The 20,104-nt window shown below is 47.2% G+C and overlaps 1 protein-coding gene across 2 annotated transcripts in view; it reads right to left on the bottom strand.

Annotated features, from left to right (window-relative positions):
- The window catches only part of nars1 (asparaginyl-tRNA synthetase 1), a 48,381-nt gene extending 31,710 nt beyond the window's left edge, over positions 1-16,671 (bottom strand). Inside the window, exons 1-4 of one of the 2 annotated variants that reach the window (XM_038790572.1) lie at positions 16,627-16,671; positions 6,719-6,801; positions 6,565-6,630; positions 3,838-3,930 (exon numbers count right to left, since the gene is read on the bottom strand). In XM_038790572.1, the coding sequence (XP_038646500.1) occupies positions 3,838-3,930; positions 6,565-6,630; positions 6,719-6,801; positions 16,627-16,666 (282 nt within the window). In that variant the 5' untranslated portion in view covers positions 16,667-16,671. Of the gene's footprint in view, positions 1-3,837; positions 3,931-6,564; positions 6,631-6,718; positions 6,802-16,626 lie in introns of those variants that run through there. The other variant, XM_038790573.1, reaches the window with a different exon arrangement.
- Positions 16,672-20,104: the final 3,433 nt, after the last annotated feature.

The raw sequence follows: 20,104 nt of genomic DNA on the forward strand, positions 1-20,104 counted from the left end.
CTGCATGCGATTCACTTGGTAGGTGTGGCCAATAAATGCCAATGAATAGGAAACAAATTTGAACCTATGGTTACTTAAACTTTACACTGGGACTTTTCCTCACCTAATGCCACATTGTTGCATCATGCGACTGTTGTTTGTCGGTATGAGAGAAAGTGACAGACCAACAATACCAACTCCCAATACTTCCAGCTGCACAGGGGCACCAGACAAGGATGCCCACTGTCCCCGCTGCTGTTCGCACTAGCAATCGAACCGCTAGCAATCGCGCTCAGGGCAGCAAAAAATTGGAGGGGGATCCGAAGGGGAGGTAGAGAGCACAGAGTCTCACTCTATGCGGATGATCTGCTCCTCTATATCTCGGACCCACAAAGCAGCATGGACGGGATCATCGCGCTCCTGAAAGAGTTTGGAGCCTTCTCGGGCTACAAACTCAACATGAGCAAAAGTGAGATCTTCCCATTACACCCGCAAGGGGGGGGGGGGGGCAGCACTAAAGGGGCTGCCGTTCAAACAAGCCCGACATAAATTCCGCTACCTGGGGATCCAAATAGCCCATGACTGGAAAGGGATCCACAAATGGAACCTCACCAGCCTGACGGAGGAAGTTAAAAAGGACCTGCAAAGATGGAACACACTCCCGCTCTCCCTCGCGGGGAGAGTTCAGACGATCAAAATGAACGTACTGCCCAGGTTCCTCTTCCTGTTTAGATCCATTCCGATCTACATCCCCAAGGCCTTTTTCAAAGCGCTGGACAAACTCATCATGGCGTTCGTATGGGGGGGTAAAAATGCTAGGATCCCAAAGAAGGTCTTACAAAAAACAAAAACCAGGGGAGGGTTAGCCCTCCCGAATCTACAACTCTACCACTGGGCAGCAACAGCCGAGCGAGTAAGGGGATGGATCCAGGAGCCAGAAGCTGAGTGGGTGCGTGCGGAGGAGGCCTCCTGCATGGGAACCTCCCTCCGGGCCCTCGCCACGGCAGCACTCCCATCCCCACCCAAAAAACACTCCAGCAGCCCAGTGGTGACAGCCACCCTCCAATCCTGGAACCAACTGCGGCAGCAACTTGGCCTGACCAAAATGTCGAACAGGGCTCCCATCTGCAACAACCATAGGTTCAAACCAGCACTGACCGACGCCACCTTCAAAAGGTGGAGGCAGGACGGGGGGACACTGACAGTCAGGGACCTGTACACGGACGACAGGATCGCAACACTGGACGAACTGACAGAGAAATTTCAGCTCGCTGGGGGGAACGAGCTACGGTACCTGCAGCTCAAAAACTTCCTACGAAAGGAGACAAGGACGTACCCACAACCGCCACGACAGACACTACTGGAAGACCTACTGGACGCAAGTATCCTAGAGAAAGGGAACTGTAGTGACATGTATGACCGACTGGTAGATAGGGACGACACCGTACTGGACGCAACAAGGAGGAAATGGGAGGACGACCTGGGGATGGAGATCGGGTGGGGACTCTGGAGCGAAGCACTGCATAGGGTCAACTCCACCTCCACGTGCGCAAGGCTCAGCCTGACGCAACTAAAAGTGGTACATAGAGCCCACTTAACAAGAACCCGTATGAGTAGGTTCTTCCCGGAGGTGGAAGACAGATGTGAACGGTGCCAAAGAGGCCCGGCCAACCACGCCCACATGTTCTGGTCCTGCCCCAGACTCGTGGAGTACTGGACAGCCTTCTTCGAGGTAATGTCCAAAGTGGTGGGAGTGAGGGTGGAGCCATGCCCGATAGTGGCGGTCTTCGGGGTTTCAGAACAGCCAGATCTATGCCTGGGGAGGAGGGCGGATGCCCTTGCCTTTGCCTCCCTGATCGCCCGCCGTAGAATCCTGTTTGGCTGGCGGTCAGCAGCACCGCCCAGAGCTGCGGACTGGCTGTCCGACCTCTCGGAATCTCTCCAAATGGAGAAAATCAAATTTGCCATCCGAGGGTCGGACGACGGCTTCCACAGAACGTGGGAGCCATTCATGCAACTGTTCCGGGACCTATTTGTGGCCAATGTACAAGAGGAAGAATAGTCGGGGGAAGGTAGCGGGAGGGGGGGGGGGGCTACAGGTTCGTTACGGGGGTTCGATGGCTAGCTAAGGCCCAAAACCAAGCTAAATAAACATGTTGAGGGGGGGGGGGGGGGGGGGCGCAGTTACTACTACGAAGATGCTTACCTGTAAATATGTGTGTTAATTTTTGCGTGTTTGTTTTTGTTTGGTTTTTTTTCTCTCTCCTAACAATTTGTAATTTGTTCAATATAAAATACGAAAACTGAATAAAAACATTTATAAAAAAAAAAAATGAGAGAAAGTGAAATAATAATAATAATAATAATAATAATCTTTATTATTGTCACAAGTCGGCTTATATTAACACTGCAATGAAGTTACTGTGAAAAGCCACACTCCGGCACCTGTTTGGGAACATGGAGGAAGAATTCAGAATGTCCAATTTACCTAACATCACATCTTTCGGACTTGTCGGAGGAAGCCGGAGAACCTGGAGGAAACCTATGCCGACTCCGTTCAGACAGTGACCCAATCCGGGAACCGAACCTGGGACCCTGTGAAGTAACAGTCCTAACCACTGTGCTACCGTGCCAATAGGACCAAAGAGATGGACCTTATCTACCAATTTGCATGCCCAATTAAAATCAATCCAGGAAACTGGAGCTCCATGGTAGGCTCATTCAGAAAGTCAAGGGGCATGGGATACAGGGAAATTTGGCTGTCTGGATACAGAATTGGCTGGCCGAAATAAGAAAGCGAGTGGTAGTGGACGGAAAATATTCCGCCTGGAGGTTGGTGACCAGTGATATCCCGCAGGGATCTGTTCTGGGACCTCTGCTCTTTGTGGTTTTTACAAATGACTTGGATGAGGAAGTGGAAGGGTGGGTTAGTAAGTTTGCCTATGATACAAAGTTTGGTGGACTTGTAGATAGTGTCGAGGGCTGTTGCAGGTTACAACAGGACATTGACAGGATGTAGATCTGGGCTGAGAAGTGGCAGATGGAGTTCAACCTAGATAAATGTGAAGTGATTCATTTTGGAAGGCTGAATTTGAATGCTGCATACATGGTTAAAGGCAGGATTATTGGAAGTGTGAAGGAACAGGGGATCTGATGGTCCACGTACATAGATCCCACAAAGTTGTCACCCCAGGTTGTCAAGAAGGCGTATGGTGTGTTGACTTTCATTAACAGGGCGATTGAGTTTAAGGGCTGGAAGATTTTGCTACAGCTTTATAAAACCCTGGTTCGACCACATTTGGGATGTTGTGTCCAGTTCTGGTCGCCTCATTATTGGAAGGATGTGGATGCTTTGGAGAGGGTGCAGAGGAGATTTATCAGGATGCTGCTTGGACTGGAGGGCATGTCTTATGAAGAAAGGTCGAGGGAGCTAGGACTTTTCTCACTGGAGCGAAGAAGGAAGAGAGGTGACATGATAGAGGTGTACAAGGTGATGAGAGGCACGGATAGAGTGGATAGCCAAAGAATTTTCCCCAGGGCGGAGATGGCCGTCACGAGGGGACATAATTTTAAGGTGATTGGAGGAAAGTATAGGGGAAATGTCAGAGGTAGGTTCTTTTTTACACAGAGAGTAGTGGGCGGGTGGAATGCACTGCCAGCGGAGATGTAGAGTCAGAGTCATTAGGAACATTTAAGCGACCCTTGGACAGGCACAAGGACAGCAGTAAATTGAAGGGGTGTAGGTTAGGTTGATATTAGATTAGGATAAATGGTCGGCACAACATTGTGGGCCAAAGGGCCTGTACTGTTCTATGTTCAAACTGAGAAGTATACAAAATGAACAACGATTTTGCTTACCTCCCTTTTTTCTTTTGATTCATTCTTCATTTGATCCCGTTGCCAGAGCTTTTTAACACTTTTCATCTGCGATTTTGATATAACCTCCCAGCGCTTAAAATAATTAAAATGTCAAATGCAGTCATGTTAGTGTAGCAGTGCAATGATGTCACCAACAGAACAAGGACAAATTTCCAGTAGTGCAACCATTGGTTCTCATCATCTCAACATGCAACTCCAGAATCTTCTTGGTCAATTCCTCGTTCTTAGTTTTTACGTATTTTGGAATTGGATGGCCAAAACAGCATGCAATATTTCGGAAGTGACCTGCAAATGTCGGCATGACTTGCTCGGATTGGTACTTCAATGGTCCCCAGATGTACATCATCATCAGTTTGCTTTATAAATGCCTCAAATAAGGCTGGCTTTCACACTCCCACGCTGATGGTGGGGGCAAGTAAAATTGAGCAATGGCCCGACCAGTCCGAAATTTGATTTTGGGGGAGTGGGGGAGTGAGAAGGGTAGTATCAGAGTGGGGCAGGTCGACCTGTCCATTCCTGTGTTTACGGAGACCTGTGGACAATTAATGGTAACTAATACACCTGCAAGTATTTTAAGTGTGGCAGTGGCCCACACAAAGCGAGGAACCAGAAGTCTTAGCTCCACAGCTAGTGCCACGCAAGTGGGAAGGGGGAACCTTCTTTGCAGGCCCCTTGCCCCTATAGGGGGCATCAACCCCACCTCTTTTATCCTCTGCCTTAGCCTCTCAAACTCGACCCCGCCCCAGACCCATTACCCAGGCCATTAGCTCGGAGGCTGAATCCTGTCAGGTCTAGTTCTAGCCCCAACAGTGGTCACATTCCCACCTGCTGGAACTACAGGATGGAAAGGCAACCAATTTGCGGACAGGTCTCGGAGGCAGGACTTCCCGAGATAGGGGGCGGATGTTGCACTTTGCAACTGATTAACACTGTTTCCTGCATCAAACTGATGCGGGGCAGCTTGCAGGAATTGTGGGCAGGTTTTCTGACGTTTTAGTGGGGAGAGGCCAACTCAATGACCAGCTGATTTCAGGAATATAACCAATTATCATTTACAATCGTTTCAGATCTTTCACTTTCAGTGCGAACGGCACAGAGTTTTGCTTTAATTCCTGCACTCTGACTTGAGTTTTATTTTAATTACTTTTGTTGTAGAAGTCATTTTGGCAAGGCCAACCTTTCTCTGTAAATCTAATGGTGCCACCAATTTAAAGGAAGACAATTAATTGTCCCCATGTGGCTCAAGTGTCCTTGCATTATAAATGTACTATCACAGAAGAGGTCCTTTCATGAAGGACCTTCCTTTGAACTTTTAATGGTGCTGTCGCTGTAAGGGTAAGCACTTGTCTGTACCCCATGGTTTGCCAAAATGCCAACTAAAAAGGCAACGAATCACCACAAACATAGGTCAAAGGTGAAACAAGAACATCACCCTGGAAGGTGCAGCAGCCAAAGTCACATTCAGTTTACTGCCCAAGCAAAGACATTGCATAAACTTATACACAAATCGTTCAAAGAATAATCCTAATATTGGAAGCTGATAATTTTGCTGCAAATAAACAGTGGACTTAAGCTTGCATATAATTTTGCATGTTGTTAGCTTGTTGTATTGTAATTAAACAATTCCCAGCTGGCGCTCAGATAGCCAGATGTTTTTAATTTAAGTTTACTATTGGAGATGAGACGATTTGGATTCTATTCACATATTAATCATAAGTAAATTAATTATCTTATGGAATGTGGTGATGACTGAAATCATATTATTGTCATATTAGTCAAAGCGTTTTTTAAAAAATAAATTTAAAGTACCCAATTCATTTTTCCAATTAAGGGCCAATTTAACCTGGCCAGTTCACCTACCCTGCACATCTTTGGGTTGTGGGGACGAAACGCACGCAAACACGGGGAGAATGTACAAACTCCACACGGACAGTGACCCAGAGGCGGGATCGAACCTGGGACCTTGGTGCCGTGAAGCAGCAGTTCTAACCACTGCACCACCATGCTGTCCCCTATATTCGTCAAAACGTTGGTAGTGCACCTCTGGTTTAATTGGTAGAGTCGCTGGAAAATAATTAAGTCACACTCCACTCAGCATTGGGAATCATGTGTTCCCTCAAGAAAAATAGTTAATCGCTATTTTAATATACATGATATATATTATTTATGGGGGGGTAGTTAGCTCAATTGGCCAGAGATCTTGTATTAAGAATAATCCCAATAGTGTGGGTTTGATTCCCATTCTGGCTGACATAGATTTGAGACCTGCCTCCTCTTTCCCTACAGTGAAAGGCTATGGAAAACACCACTGACAAAAATTGTCAAGGAAATGGCTGAGGGTGAAGCATCAGTGGATAATGAGCCAAGGACCTGCCTTTGGCAGAGCACACATGAATGAATATTATGCAAATGGAAATATGGTAGAAATTAGATAAAGTAGATATACAAGACATGTATGTGTTTATCTCGGACGTGGTCAATGCACCATTTGCATTATCTCGGACATGGTCAATGCACCATTTGCAAAATACATTCAGATTTCCTGACAGGTCAATTGCAGTCTCTAACTCCTGCTCCAATCAAGGTTACAGACCAAAAATCAAACCTGAAACATTTTGCTGTTTTTTCCCCAGGTCAGCATGCTAACCATTGATCTAGCCTCATAATTAAATATATCATCTGGAATCTAAATATTGATTGAAGCACCTCATTTTCCTTTTGGGAATCCACATAAATAGTTGGGAATGGTTCCTTCCCTGCTGCCTGGAAGGCCTGCAGAAACAGAATCAATTTGTAAGTTACATATATTTTAAGTAAGACAAAATAATTTATTTTAATAGCTATCAGTCGGCATGTTTACCTGAAGAGCTGTTTTAAATGGTTTGTCTTTTGTTCCTGTTCCAATTTCATCATCTCCTTCACGACCAGAGACATATAATTCACCTGCAAAATATTAAAGTTAAAAATCTTACTTTTGTAGATAGACGTACTAGACATCTATTCCTTTGTGTACATGCACCTAAAAAAAGGCCTGCCCTCAGAGATAGGTAACTGGGTCAATAGCAGCAGCAACCCGGGGGGGGGGGGGGGCATTATTGTAGTGTTTATTCTGTAACTTTATAGTGTGTTAATTTGCATTGTTGTTAAAATGCTGGGTTGCTCATGGGGATGGGGCGAATGTATATGATTGTTAATATTATTGTTATTTTCGGTATTTTACTAAGGTGCGTCAATGTTGTATAAAATCAAAATTTCTCAATAAAAATTATTTTTAAAAAAAGACCTGCCCTAAAAAAAATCTGCATTTAAAGCAATTAAATCCTCAGAAACACTAAGTAATAATAATCTTTATTAGTGTTCGAAGTAGGGTTACATTAATATTACAATGAAGTTACTGTGAAAATCCTAGTACTTCACATCCCATACATTACTTCAATTGGCAGGGACTATTTTTATTTAAGTTTTGCAACAACATTTTACCCAATAAACTTACAGAAAGCAATAAAATGAATAATCAATTAAGTAATTTCTGGTGCAGTTGATAGAGGGAAAATACTGTCCAGGATACTAGAGAAATAGCAGCTCCTCCCCTAATTGAACATGAGACCCATAGCAACCACAAACACAAAATGTTTAAGAAATTATTTAATTTAAACACACAGGGGTGCAATACCTATCATGCCGATCCCTTTAGTTGTAGAACATAGAACAGTACAGCACAGAACAGGCCCTTCGGCCCTCGATGTTGTGCCGAGCAATGATCACCCTACTCAAACCCACGTATCCACCCTATACCCGTAACCCAACAACCCCCCCTTAACCTTACTTTTTTTTTAGGACACTACGGGCAATTTAGCACGGCCAATCCACCTAACCCGCACATCTTTGGATTGTGGGAGGAAACCGGAGCACCCGGAGGAAACCCACGCACACACGGGGAGGACGTGCAGACTCCACACAGAGAGTGACCCAGCCGGGAATCGAACCTGGGACCCTGGAGCTGTGAAGCATTTATGCTAACCACCATGCTACCGTGCTTCCCCAAGTTCAGTCTGGATTACATGGTCAATGGATATTGTGGTAAAATGGACAACGGCCTGAATTTTAAGCCTGATATGTAATTCAACACTTTAAATTAAGAATCGGACATTAATATCACAGCCAGTCATTCAACAGGCAGGCCTGATGGGAATTCAAACATCCAAGTTCGAATACACGGAGCAGACAGACAATCGGAACAAGTCTGGGTCAGCCCTGCAAACAGAACATCAGGAGATAATCGATCCCATTCAACTGGATCAATTGTTGTGGATTGCCCAGATGAAGCTAGATTTTCTGACACTCAGATTTCCCACCATTACCATATACAGATTGAGCATCCCTTAGCCGAAATACAAAAAATTCTTTTCAAGAGCCGACACAACGGTACGAGTGGGAAATCCCACAAGGCTCTGGGAAGGTTCCCGGGTGATACGCAGGTCCAACGCGTCGCACATGAGCAGGTCCTGCGAACAGGGTGTTTCGCACCCACCCCCCTCGAAAACTATATTCTGAAATCCAATACACTCGGCCTCCAGCATTTTGGATAAGGGATGCTCAACCCTGTATGGTGTAAGATCACATGCAGAAAATATACATGGAGATGGACCACTGGGGGTGGGTATCTGGGGTCCTGCAGAGTTGCAAACGGCAACGCCATTGGGTGCTGCGACCCCCACCCAAAGACTTTATTGGCTGAGGGCCGGAGAACTTTCTGGAAATGCGTGGAGGGGTATAGAATCAACCACCAGGACCCTCCCCAGTGAAGATTCAGCACAGAGGCAGCAGAAAATATTTGAAGGCGCACCAGAGGACAGAAGGAAGCAGCTTGCGAGACCCACCTTTGCAGATGGGGGCCCTGAGTCAACAGAGACACAGAGAATTGGACCCGCAGCTTGATTGTGTCAGCGGCACAGATAGAATTAAGGATCTTGGAATTATTGTAATTGGGATAGTTAAAGGGGGGCTAACAGTTTTATTGTGTTTGATAATAAATTTGGTTGAATTGTAAACTTGTTCATCTTATAAATATGAGTATCTGGCTAAAACATTTGAATAATAAACTGATCAAATTGTCTAAAGTTTTACAGACAACCATATGGTAGTATAGTCGTCACATTACTGAACTAAAAGTAATTCAGAGGTCTGAACTATTCATCAAGGGATGCACTCAAATCCCACAAAGCAGGTGAGTAACTTATATCCAGTTAATTAACTAAACCTGGAATGTTACCCGGACCAGAACGCAAGGACAAGACCCCAACAATTTCCCAATTTGGTGGAGGCGGTGGCCTAGTGACATTATCGCTGGACTAGTAATCCAGAGACCCAGAATAATGATTTGGGGACCCGGCTTCAAATCCCATCATGGCAGGTGATGGAATTTAAACTCAAAAAATATTTGGAATTTAAAAATGTAATTCATAGAATTTACAGTGCAGGAGGCCATTCGGCCCATCGAGTCTGCACCGGCTCTTGGAAAGAGCACCCTACCCAATCCCACACCTCCACCCTATTCCCACAACCCAGTAACCCCACCCAATACTAAGGGCAATTTTGGACACTAAGGGCAATTTATCATGTCCAATCCACCTAACCTGCATATCTTTGGACTGTGGGAGGAAACCGGAGCACCCGGAGGAAACCCACGCACACACGGGGAGAACGTGCAGACTCCGCACAGACAGTGACCCAAGCCGGAATCGAACCTGGGACCCTGGAGCTGTGAAGCGATTGTGCTATCCACAATGCTACCGTGCTGCCCACGGTAATGATGACCATGAAACCATTGTCGGGAAAACCCATCTGGTTCACTCATGTCCGTTAGGGAAGGAAATCTGCCATCCATACCTGGTCTGGCCTACATGTGACTCCAGTCCCATAGCAATGTGGTTGACTCTTAAATGCCCTCAAGGATGGACAATAAATGCTGGCCCAGCCAGTGACGGCCGCATCTCAGGAACGAATAAAATGAGAAAAGGATACTTCGCTCCAGGAGTAATTCCACTGACAAACTAGGGATCTTTGCTATTAAAATAAATTTTATTATTAACACAGGATTAATTCCATTTACATCCAAGGAAAAAACAGCCTTGCAATTAACAGTTCTTACAAAAATAATTAAGGTATTTAAGTTTACTTTCACTTTTAGTTCTTTCAATTAAGATCCAATTGGGCAGCACGGTGGCACAGTGGTTAGCCCTGCAGCCTCACGGCGCCGAGGCCCCAAGTTCGATCCCGGCTCTGGGTCACTGTCTGTGTGGAGTTTGTACATTCTCCCTGTGTCTGCGTGGGTTTCACCCCCACAACCCAAAGATGTGCAGAGTAGGTGGATTGGCCACACTAAATTGCCCCTTAATTGGAAAAAATGAATTGGGTACTCTAAATTTATAAAAAATTAAGATCCAATTAAGCAAGTACCACTTTTTACTAAAGTTAACACAGTCTCTTACAGATTGATTCACAAAGTCTTTGGGGGCAGAGCTTTAATAATAATAATCATTATAATAATAATCTTTATTAGTGTCACAAGTAGGCTTACATTAACGCTGCAATGAAGTTACTGTGAAAATCCCCTAGTTTCCACATTCCAGTGCCTGTTTGGGTATACCGAGGGAAAATACAGAATGTCCAATTCGTCTTTCGGAACTTGTGGAAGGAAACCAAAGCACCTGGAGGAAACCCACACAGACACTGGGAGAACGTGCAGACTCCGCACAGAGATTGACATCAGTGTATGTTCCAAAATTGCACGCTTGATGGGTTGAAGGATCTCCCCTTGCAGAGACATGGATTTTCGCAAGTATATGCAGTGGTTCTTTTCTGATGTGCAAACCCAGACAACTGTAGTGCTCCATTGCCCGTCTTATTGAAACTAGCTAAATCAAACAGATTGAGGATGGAGTCTGATACCTTCTGGTCTGTAAGTTTCTGTCACTCAGTGCCTTTACTAACTGAACCTCTGCAGGAACTATGAAATAACATCCCTAAAACAGAAACATACATAGCATTCGGCCCTTCAAGTCTGCTCCACCATTCATTATGATCATCAAGTTAAATATCCTGATCCCACCTCCTCCCCCCCCCCCCCCCCCATATCCCTTGATCCCTTTAGCCCCAAGAGCTATATCTACTTCCTTCTTGAAATCACATGGCCTCAACTACTTTCAGCATTACTGAATTCCACAGATTCATCACTCTCTGGGTGAAGAAATTTCTCCTCATCTCAGTCCGAAAAGATTTATCCCTTATCCTCAAACTATGACCTCTAGTTCTGGATTCCCCCCACCATCAGGAACATTCTTTCTGAATCTACCCTGTCTAATCCTGTTAGAATGTTGTAAGTTTCTATGAGATCCCCTCTCACTCTTCTCAAATCCAATGAATATAATCCTAACCCATTTAGTCTCTCCTCATACGACAGTCCAACCATCCCAGGAATCAGTCTGGTAAACTTTCACTGCACTCAATCCATAACAAGAACACCCTTCCTCAGATAACGACACCAAAACTGCACACAACATTCCAGGGGTGGCATCACCAATGTCCTATATAACTGCAGTAAAGCATCCCTATTCTTATACTCAAATCCTCTCGCTATGAAGGCCAACATACCATTGGCTTTCTTCACTACCCACTACCTACAAGCTTACTTTCAGCGACTGATGCACGAGGACACAAGATCTCGCTGAGTATCCAGCTCTGTCAATTTACACCATTCAAATAATCTGACTTGCTATTTTTTGCTACCGAAGTGGATAATCTCACATTCATTCACATTACACTGCACCTGCCATGCCCACTCACTCAGCCTGTCCAAATCATGCTGAAGCATCTCTGCATCCTCCTCACAGCTCACCCTCCCACCCAACTTCGCATCATCTGCAAATTTGGAGGTAATACATTCAGTTCCCTCATTCAAATCATTAAATATAATGAGAACACTCGGGGGCCCCAGCCTGAAAAAAAATGAGTGGCTTGCAAGGCCATTTCAGAGTCAACCACATTGCTGTGGATCCGGAGTCACAGATCAAGCAAAGTAGGTGGTTTCCTTTCCTAAAGGGGCTTTTACAATAATCATAAGACACAAGTTCAAACTTAGGCCACTCGGCCCATCGCGTCTGCTCTGCCATTCAATCATGGCTGGTATTTTTCTCATCCCTATTCTCCTGCATTCTCCCCACAACCCCGATCCCCTTATTGATCAAGGACCTATCTATCTCTGTCTTAAAGACACTCAGTGATTTGGCTTCCACAGCCTTCTGCGGCAAAGAGTTCCACAGATTCACCACGCTCTGGCTGAAGAAATTCCTTCTCATCTCTGTTTTAAAGGATTGTCCCTTCGTCAAAAATTGTATCCTTTCGCTCCAGTTTTTCCTACAAGGGGAAACATCCTCTCCATCTCCACTCTATCCAGGCATCAAAGTATCCAATTTCAATGAGATGCCCCCTCATCCTTCTAAACGCCACTGAGTACAGAACTAGAGTGGTCAACTGCTCCTCATATGACAAGTCCTTCACCCCAGGGATCATTCTTGTGAACCTCCACTGAACCCTTTCCCAAGGTCAGCACATTCTTCCTTGGATATGGAGCCCAAAACTGCTCACAATACTCCAAATATGGTCTGACCAGGGCTTTATACAGTCTCAGAAGTACATCCCTGCTCTTGTATTCTAGCCCTCTCGACATGAATGCTAACATTATATTTGCCTTTGCCGACTGAACCTGCACGTTAACCTTAAGAGAATCGTGAACAAGGACTCCCAAGTCCCTTTGTGCTTCTGATTTCCTCAGCATTCCCCATTTAGAAAAGTCTGTGCCTCCATTCCTCCTTCCAAAGTGCATAACCTCACACTTTTCCACATTGTATTCTATCTGACACTTCTTTGCCCACTCTCCCATCCTGTCCAGGCCCATCTGCAGCCTCCCTGCTTCCTCGATACTACCCGTCAGTCTACAGATCTTTGTATCATCTGCAAACTTAGCAACACTGTCTTCAGTTCCTTCTCCCAGATCATTAAAGTATATTGTGAAAAGTTGTGGTCCCAGCACCGACCCGAGGCACACCACTAGTCACTGGCTGCGATCCTGAAAAAGACCCCTTTACCCCCATTCTCTGCCTTCTGCCAGTCAGCAAATCCTCTACCCATGCCAGGATCTTACCCTTAACACCATGGGCTTTTAACTTATTTAACAGTCTCCTATGCGGCACCTTTCAAAGGCCTATTGGAAATCTAAATAAATAACATCCACTGGCTCTCCCTTGTCTAACTTTCTTGTTACTACTTCAAAGAACTCCCACAGAGTTGTCATACATGGCCTACCCTTGAAGCCGTGCTGACTCAGTCCTATTTTATCATGCACTTTCAAATACTCTGCGATCTCATCTTTAATAATGGACTCTAAAAACTTAATGACCGATGTCAGGCTAACCGGCCTATAATTTCCCGTCTTCTGCCTCCTTCCCTTCTTAAACAGCAGTGTTATATTAGCAGTTTTCCAGTCCTCTGGGACCTTCCCTGCCTCCAGTGATTCCTGAAAGATCACCACCAATGCCTCCACAATCTCCTCAGCTATCTCTTTTGGAATCCAGTGGTGTAGTCCATCCGGTCCAGGTGATTTATCCACCTTCAGACCTTGTAGTTTCCTCAGAACCTTCTCCTCAGTGATGGCCACGATACTCACCTCAGCCCCCTGATTCTTCTGGAGCTCTGGCATCCCATTGGCATTTTCCACCGTGAAGACTGATGTAAAGTAACCATTCAGTTCCTCTGCCATTTCTTTGCTTCCTATTATTACTTCTCCAGACATATTTTCCAGTGGTCCAATGTCTCTTACCTTTTATATATTGAAAAAAAAACTTCTCATCTTCTTTTATATTACTAGCTAGTGTGCACTTATATTTCATCTTTAGCCCTCTTATTGCTTTTTTAGTTGTCCTCTGCTCACTGTTAAAGGCTTCTCAATCCTCTGGCTTCCCAGTAATCCTCGCCACTTTGTATGCCTTTTCTTTAATGCTGTCCTTGACTTCCCTTGTCAGCCATGGATGCCTTGCCCTCCCCTTAGCACGTTTCCTCCTCCTTGGGATAAATTTCTGTTGTATCACCCGAATAAGCCTCCAAAACTCCTGCCTTTGCTGTGCCACTGTCGTCTCCTGCCAGGTTCCTTTTCTAATCAACTCTGGGTAGCTCCTCCCTCATCTTGTTACCCTTATTTAATTGTAATACCGTTACATCCGATTCCAGCTTCTCCCTCTCAAGGGTAAATTCTCTCATCTTGTGGCCACTGCTCCCTAAGGCTCCTTCACCTTAAGTTCCCGAATCCAGTCTGCCTCATTACACATCACCAAATCCAGAACTACCTGCTCCCCAGTAAGCTCTGTCACAAGCTGCTCCAAAAACCCATCTTGGACATTCCACAAATTCCTTTTCTTGGGATCCATTACCAACCTGATTTTCCCAGTCTACCTGCATATTGAAGTTCCCGCATGATTACTGTAATATTGCCTTTTTTACATGCTTTTTCTATCTCCTGATTTATTTTCTGCCCCACATTCTGACTACTGCTAGGGGGTCCGTACATAACTTCACTCTGAGTTTTTTTACTTTTGCGATTTCTCAACTTGACCCACAGAGGTTCTATGCCTTCTGATCCTAGATCTCTTCTTGCTACCGATTTAACTTCATTCCTTACTGACAATGCAACCTTTGCCCATCTGTCTGTCCTTTCGATAGGGCACATATCCTTGTATATTCAGATCCGCACAGTGATCCCTTGCAACAACGTCTCTGTGATGCCCCCATCGTACCGGCCAATTTTAATGTGCACAACAAGCTCATTTACCCTCCCCTTTCAGGATGTCCTGATTTTGTTCAGACTTTTTGCTTCCTGTATGCTAACCAGCTTTTTATCCATCTCAAGACACTATGCGTAATCCCTTTACTGCTAGGTGAGACCACGTCGATTACACCACTGCTTTCCTAATGTTATGCTATGATATTCTTGATATGGACTCCAGCAACTTCCCTACTACCGACGTTAGGCTCACTGGTCTATAGCACCCTTGTTTGTGCAGGGCGAGTGCTGCTGATCCTTGGTTTGTGCAGGGTGGGTCTACCCCTCCTTGTCTTATATCCCTCAACTCTATCTAGAACAGGGCAGCACGGTGGCCTAGTGGTTAGCACAACCGCCTCACGGCGCTGAGGTCCCAGGTTCGATCCCGGCTCTGGGTCACTGTCCGTGTGGAGTTTGCACATTCTCCCCGTGTCTGCGTGGGTTTCGCCCCCACAACCCAAAAAAAAATGTGCAGAGTAGGTGGATTGGCCACGCTAAATTGCCCCTTAATTGGAAAAAATAATTGCGTAATCTAAATTTAAAAAAAAAAAAAATTTAAAAAAAAAAAACTCTATCTAGACCACTCAGAATTTTATAGGCTTCACGTTTGCTACCCTGCCTAGTGCTGACGGTGATGACTCAAACTGCAACTCTATCCCACAGCCAGTTGACCCTGTGGAATGAAAACCAAAACACCAGGAGGTGCTTCCCATTCTGAGAAGGGTGGGAAACAGTTCAGCATTTGCTGGCCCCACTCTGTACCAACCGGGGACATTCACAATATATAAACTGGTTGGGGGAGCACACACACACCAACCAACAAGGGGGGGGGGCACCAAGAAGACCACCATCATACCGGTGCCAAAGAAGAACCAGGCAACGTGCCTCAATGACTACCATCCGGTGGCCCTGACTTCAGTCGTAATGAAATGCTTCAAGAGGTTGATCATGAAGCGCATCACCTCCATATTCCCAGAACGCCTTAATCCACTGCAATTCACATACCGTCGCAATCGGTCCACAGTAGATAGCATTTCCCTGGCCCTACACTCATCCCTAGAGCATCTCGACAAGATGAGGAGATGCCGGCGTTGGGACTGGGGTGGGCACAGTAAGAAGCCTTACAACACCAGGTTAAAGTCCAACATGTTTGTTTCAAACACTAGCTTTCGGAGCACTGCTCTGTAAGCTAGTGTTTGAAACAAACATGTTGGACTTTAACCTGGTGTTGTAAGACTTCTTACCATCTCGACAAGGACTCCTGCATCAGACTCCTATTTATTGACTACAGCTCCGCCTTCAACACCATAATCCCAGCCAAGCTCATATCAATGCTCCAAAACCTAGGACTTGGCTCCCCACTCTGCAACGGGATCCTCGAAATTTCTGACCTACAATCTACAATCAGTAAGAATGAACAACAACACCTCCTCCACAATAGTCCTCAACACCAGGGCCCCGCAAGGCTGCATACTTAGCCCCCTACTCTACTCCCTGTACACACACGACTGCGTGGCAAAAGTTTGTTCCAACTCAATCTACAAATTTTCTGACGGTACGACCATAGTGGGCCGGATCTCGAATAACAACGAGTCAGAATACAAGAGGGAGATTGAGAATCTAGTGGAGTGGTGCAGCGACAACAATCTCTCCCTCGATGGCAGCAAAATTAAAGAGCTGGTCATTGCCTTCAGGAAGAAAAGTACTATACACACCCCTGTCAGCATCAATGGGGCTGAGGTGGAGATGGTTAGCAGTTTCAAATTCCGAGGTGTGCATATCTCCAGAAATCTGTCCTGGTCCACCCACGCCTACGCGACCACGAAGAAAGCACAACAGCGCCTATACTTCCTCAGGAAACAAAGGAAATTTGGCATTTCCACATTAACACTTACCGACTTTTACAGATGCACTAAGCATCCTATATGGCTGCATCACAGACTGGTATGGCAACTGCTCGGCCCAGGACCGCAAGAAACTTCAGAGAGTCGTGAACACAGCCCAGTCCATCACACGAACCTGCCTCCCATCCATTGACTCCATCTGCACCTCCCCGCTTCCTGGGGAAAGCGGGAAACATAATCAAAGACCCCTCCCACCTGGCTTACTCACTCTTCCAACTTCTTCCATCGGGGAGAAGATACAGAAGTCTGAGAACACACACGAACAGACTCAAAAACAGCTTCTTCCCCACTGTTACCAGATTCCTAAACGACCCTCTTAGCACTGACCTGATTAACACGACACCCCTGTGTCCTTCATCCGATGCCGGTGCTTATGTAGTTACATTGTGTACCTTGTGTTGCCCTATTATGTATTTTCTTTTATTCCCTTTTCTTCCCATGTACTTAGCGATCTGTTGAGCTGCTCGCAGAAAAATACTTTTCACTGTACCTCGATACACGTGACAATAAACAAATCCGATCAAATCCATCCACGCAGGGATGGGGAAATCCACACAGGCGGGGCTGGGGGTGGAGGGGGGTGAATCCACACAGGATGGGGGGGTTGTGGTAAACCACCGTTATACCTGTATTAGGTGATGTAAGGTAGGACCTGTACTACAGGTTCGCCGGTAGCCCCTGCCACCTGGCTCCGCCCAGTAGGAGGAATGTGTCCTCTATTCAGCAGCCATTTCGCCAGCTGCTGTGGGAGGCCACACATCTTACTGCAATAAAGCCACAGTTGTATCAAACCTTAGTCTTTGTCCAATTGATTGTGCATCAGTTTACTGCAGTAAGATTTTCTAAAAGATGGAGCTCCGAATCAAACCAAATCGCCTGCAGCTGGATCCGCACTCAAGCGACGCCAAAAAGGACTTTAATCACTGGCTAGCTTGCTTCGAGGCCTATATCAACTCAGCGACCACCCCTCCGATGGAGGATCAGAAGATACAGATCCTGTACTCGAAGGTTGAGCTCCAACGTGTTTCCGCTGATCCAGGACGCCCCGACCTACACAGACGCCATGGCACTCCTCAAAGAAAACTACGCACAGAAAACGAATACACTTTTCGCCAGACACGTATTCGCCACTCGCATTCAACTCCCTAGTGAGTCCATAGAAGACTTCTGGCGGTCCCTAATCCCACTCGTCAGGGACTGTGACTGTCAGACCGTTACGGCCACCGAACATTCCAACCTTCTTATGCGCGATGCGTTTGTAACGGGGATTGGGTCGGACCTCATATGACAAAGACTGCTAGAAGGGGTCCGCTCGACCTAGCTGAGACTAAAAAGCTAACACTCTCCATGATGGTCGCCTCACATAATGCTCAGGCCTACCCCTCCAGCCACACGGCCCACCCCTCCTATCCCTCGTGGACCCCACAGACGGCTGCCCCAGCCGGGGCTTCACGCAGCCAGTACATCTGCACCACACGCGAACCGGCGCACCCCGGGGGTCTCCGATGTTACTTCTGCGGCCAGCAGAAGCACCCCCGCCAACGCTGCCCGGTCCGCACTGCCATTTGCAAGGCTTGCGGCAAAAAGTGGCACTTCGCCGTGGTGTGCCAGGGCCGCGCAGTCACCGTTATCGCCCCCTCCCCCCTGACCTACACACAATGTGCGCCGCCATCGTCGTTCCGGACCACGCGCAGCCAGTGGGCGCCGCCATCTTCATCTCCCGGGGCCACACGCTGCCAATGGACGCCGCCGACTCCCCCCCTCAGTCCACGTGTGGCCCATGGGCGCCGCCATCTTGTCCAGCCCCCACAACGTGCGGCCCACGGGTGCCGCCATTTTGTCCCCTGCAGGATCTTCAGGCGCCGCCATCTTGTCTTCCCCACGGGGCATGGACGCCACAGCATTCCACGACCTGGGCCTCCCATGCTCTCCATCTTCTGACGCCAGCGACAACGGACTACAGCTCGCCTCAGTGACGATCGACCAGTCACGTCCGTACAACCTGGCCACTGCTTCGACCAGTGTGAGAATCAACGGTCGTGTGACCTCTTGCCTGCTGGACTCCGGGAGCACCGAACGCTTCATCCACCTGGATACTGTAAGGCGCTGCTCCCTCGCGGTCTACCCCGCCAATCAAAGAATCTCCCCGTCCTCCGGATCCCATTCCGCCGCGATCCGGGGGTTCTGCACGGTCACTCTCACGGTCCAGGGCGTAGAATTCAGCGGCTTCCGCCTCTATGTCCTTCTTAATCTCTGCGCTGCACTACTACTAGGCCTGGACTTCCAGTGCAATCTCCAGAGCCTTACCCTCAAATTCGGCGGGCCCCTACCACCCCTCACTGTGTGCGGCCTCGCGACCCTGAAGGTCGACCTACCCTCCCTCTTTACCAATCTAACTTTGGATTGCAAACCCGTTGCCACCAGGAGCAGACGGTATAGCACCCAGGACAAGACATTCATCAAGTCCGAGGTCCAGCAGTTGCTTCGGGAGGGTATCATCGAGGCCAGCAATAGCCCCTGGAGAGCCCAAGTGGTAGTCGTTAAAACTGGAGAGAAACACAGATTGGTCATGGACTATAGTCAGACATTCAATCGGTACACGCAGCTCGACGCATACCCCGTCCCACGTATATCTGATATGGTCAATCAGATTGCACAGTACCGGGTCTTCTCAACGATAAACCGCCCATACACTGTTTTCGAGGCGGACGGTCGTGTCTATCACTTCCTCAGGGTTCCCTTCGGCGTCACTAACGGGGTCTCGGTCTTCCAATAGGAGATGGACTGAATTGTTGACTGGTACGGTTTGCAGGCCACCTTCCCGTATCTAGACAACGTCACCACCTGCGGCCATGATCAGCAGGACCACGACGCCAACCGTGCCAAATTCCTCCACTCTCCTCAACCTCACCTACAACAAGGAGAGGTGCATGTTCAGCAAAAACCCGCTTAGCCATCCTCGGCTATGTGGTCCAGAATGGAGTTCTAGGGCCTGATCCCGACCGCATGCGCCCCCTCATGAAGCTTCCCCTCCCCCACTGCCCCAAGGCCCTCAAACGCTGCCTGGGGTTCTTCTCCTACTACGCCCAGTGGGTCCCAAACTATGTGGACAAGGCCCGCCCACTCACTCAGTCCATCCACTTTCCGCTTACGGCCGAGGCACAATAGGCCTTCGCCCGTATCAGAGCTGATATAACCACGGCCGGGATGCATGCAGTAAAGGAGACACTGCCCTTCCAAGTAGAAAGCGACGCATCAGACGTCGCACTTGCCGCCACCCTCAATCAGGCAGGCAGACCCATGGCATTCTTTCCCGCACCCTTTATGCCTCAGAAATTTGGCACTCTGTCCATCGAAGAAGAGGCCCAAGCTATCATTGAAGCTGTGCGGCATTGGAGGCATTACCTGGCCGGCAGGATATTCACTCTCCTCACTGACCAACGCTCGGTAGCCTACATGTTTAACAACA

Source organism: Scyliorhinus canicula, chromosome 3 (assembly GCF_902713615.1).
Source record: "Scyliorhinus canicula chromosome 3, sScyCan1.1, whole genome shotgun sequence".
NCBI classification, from domain to species: domain Eukaryota; kingdom Metazoa; phylum Chordata; class Chondrichthyes; order Carcharhiniformes; family Scyliorhinidae; genus Scyliorhinus; species Scyliorhinus canicula.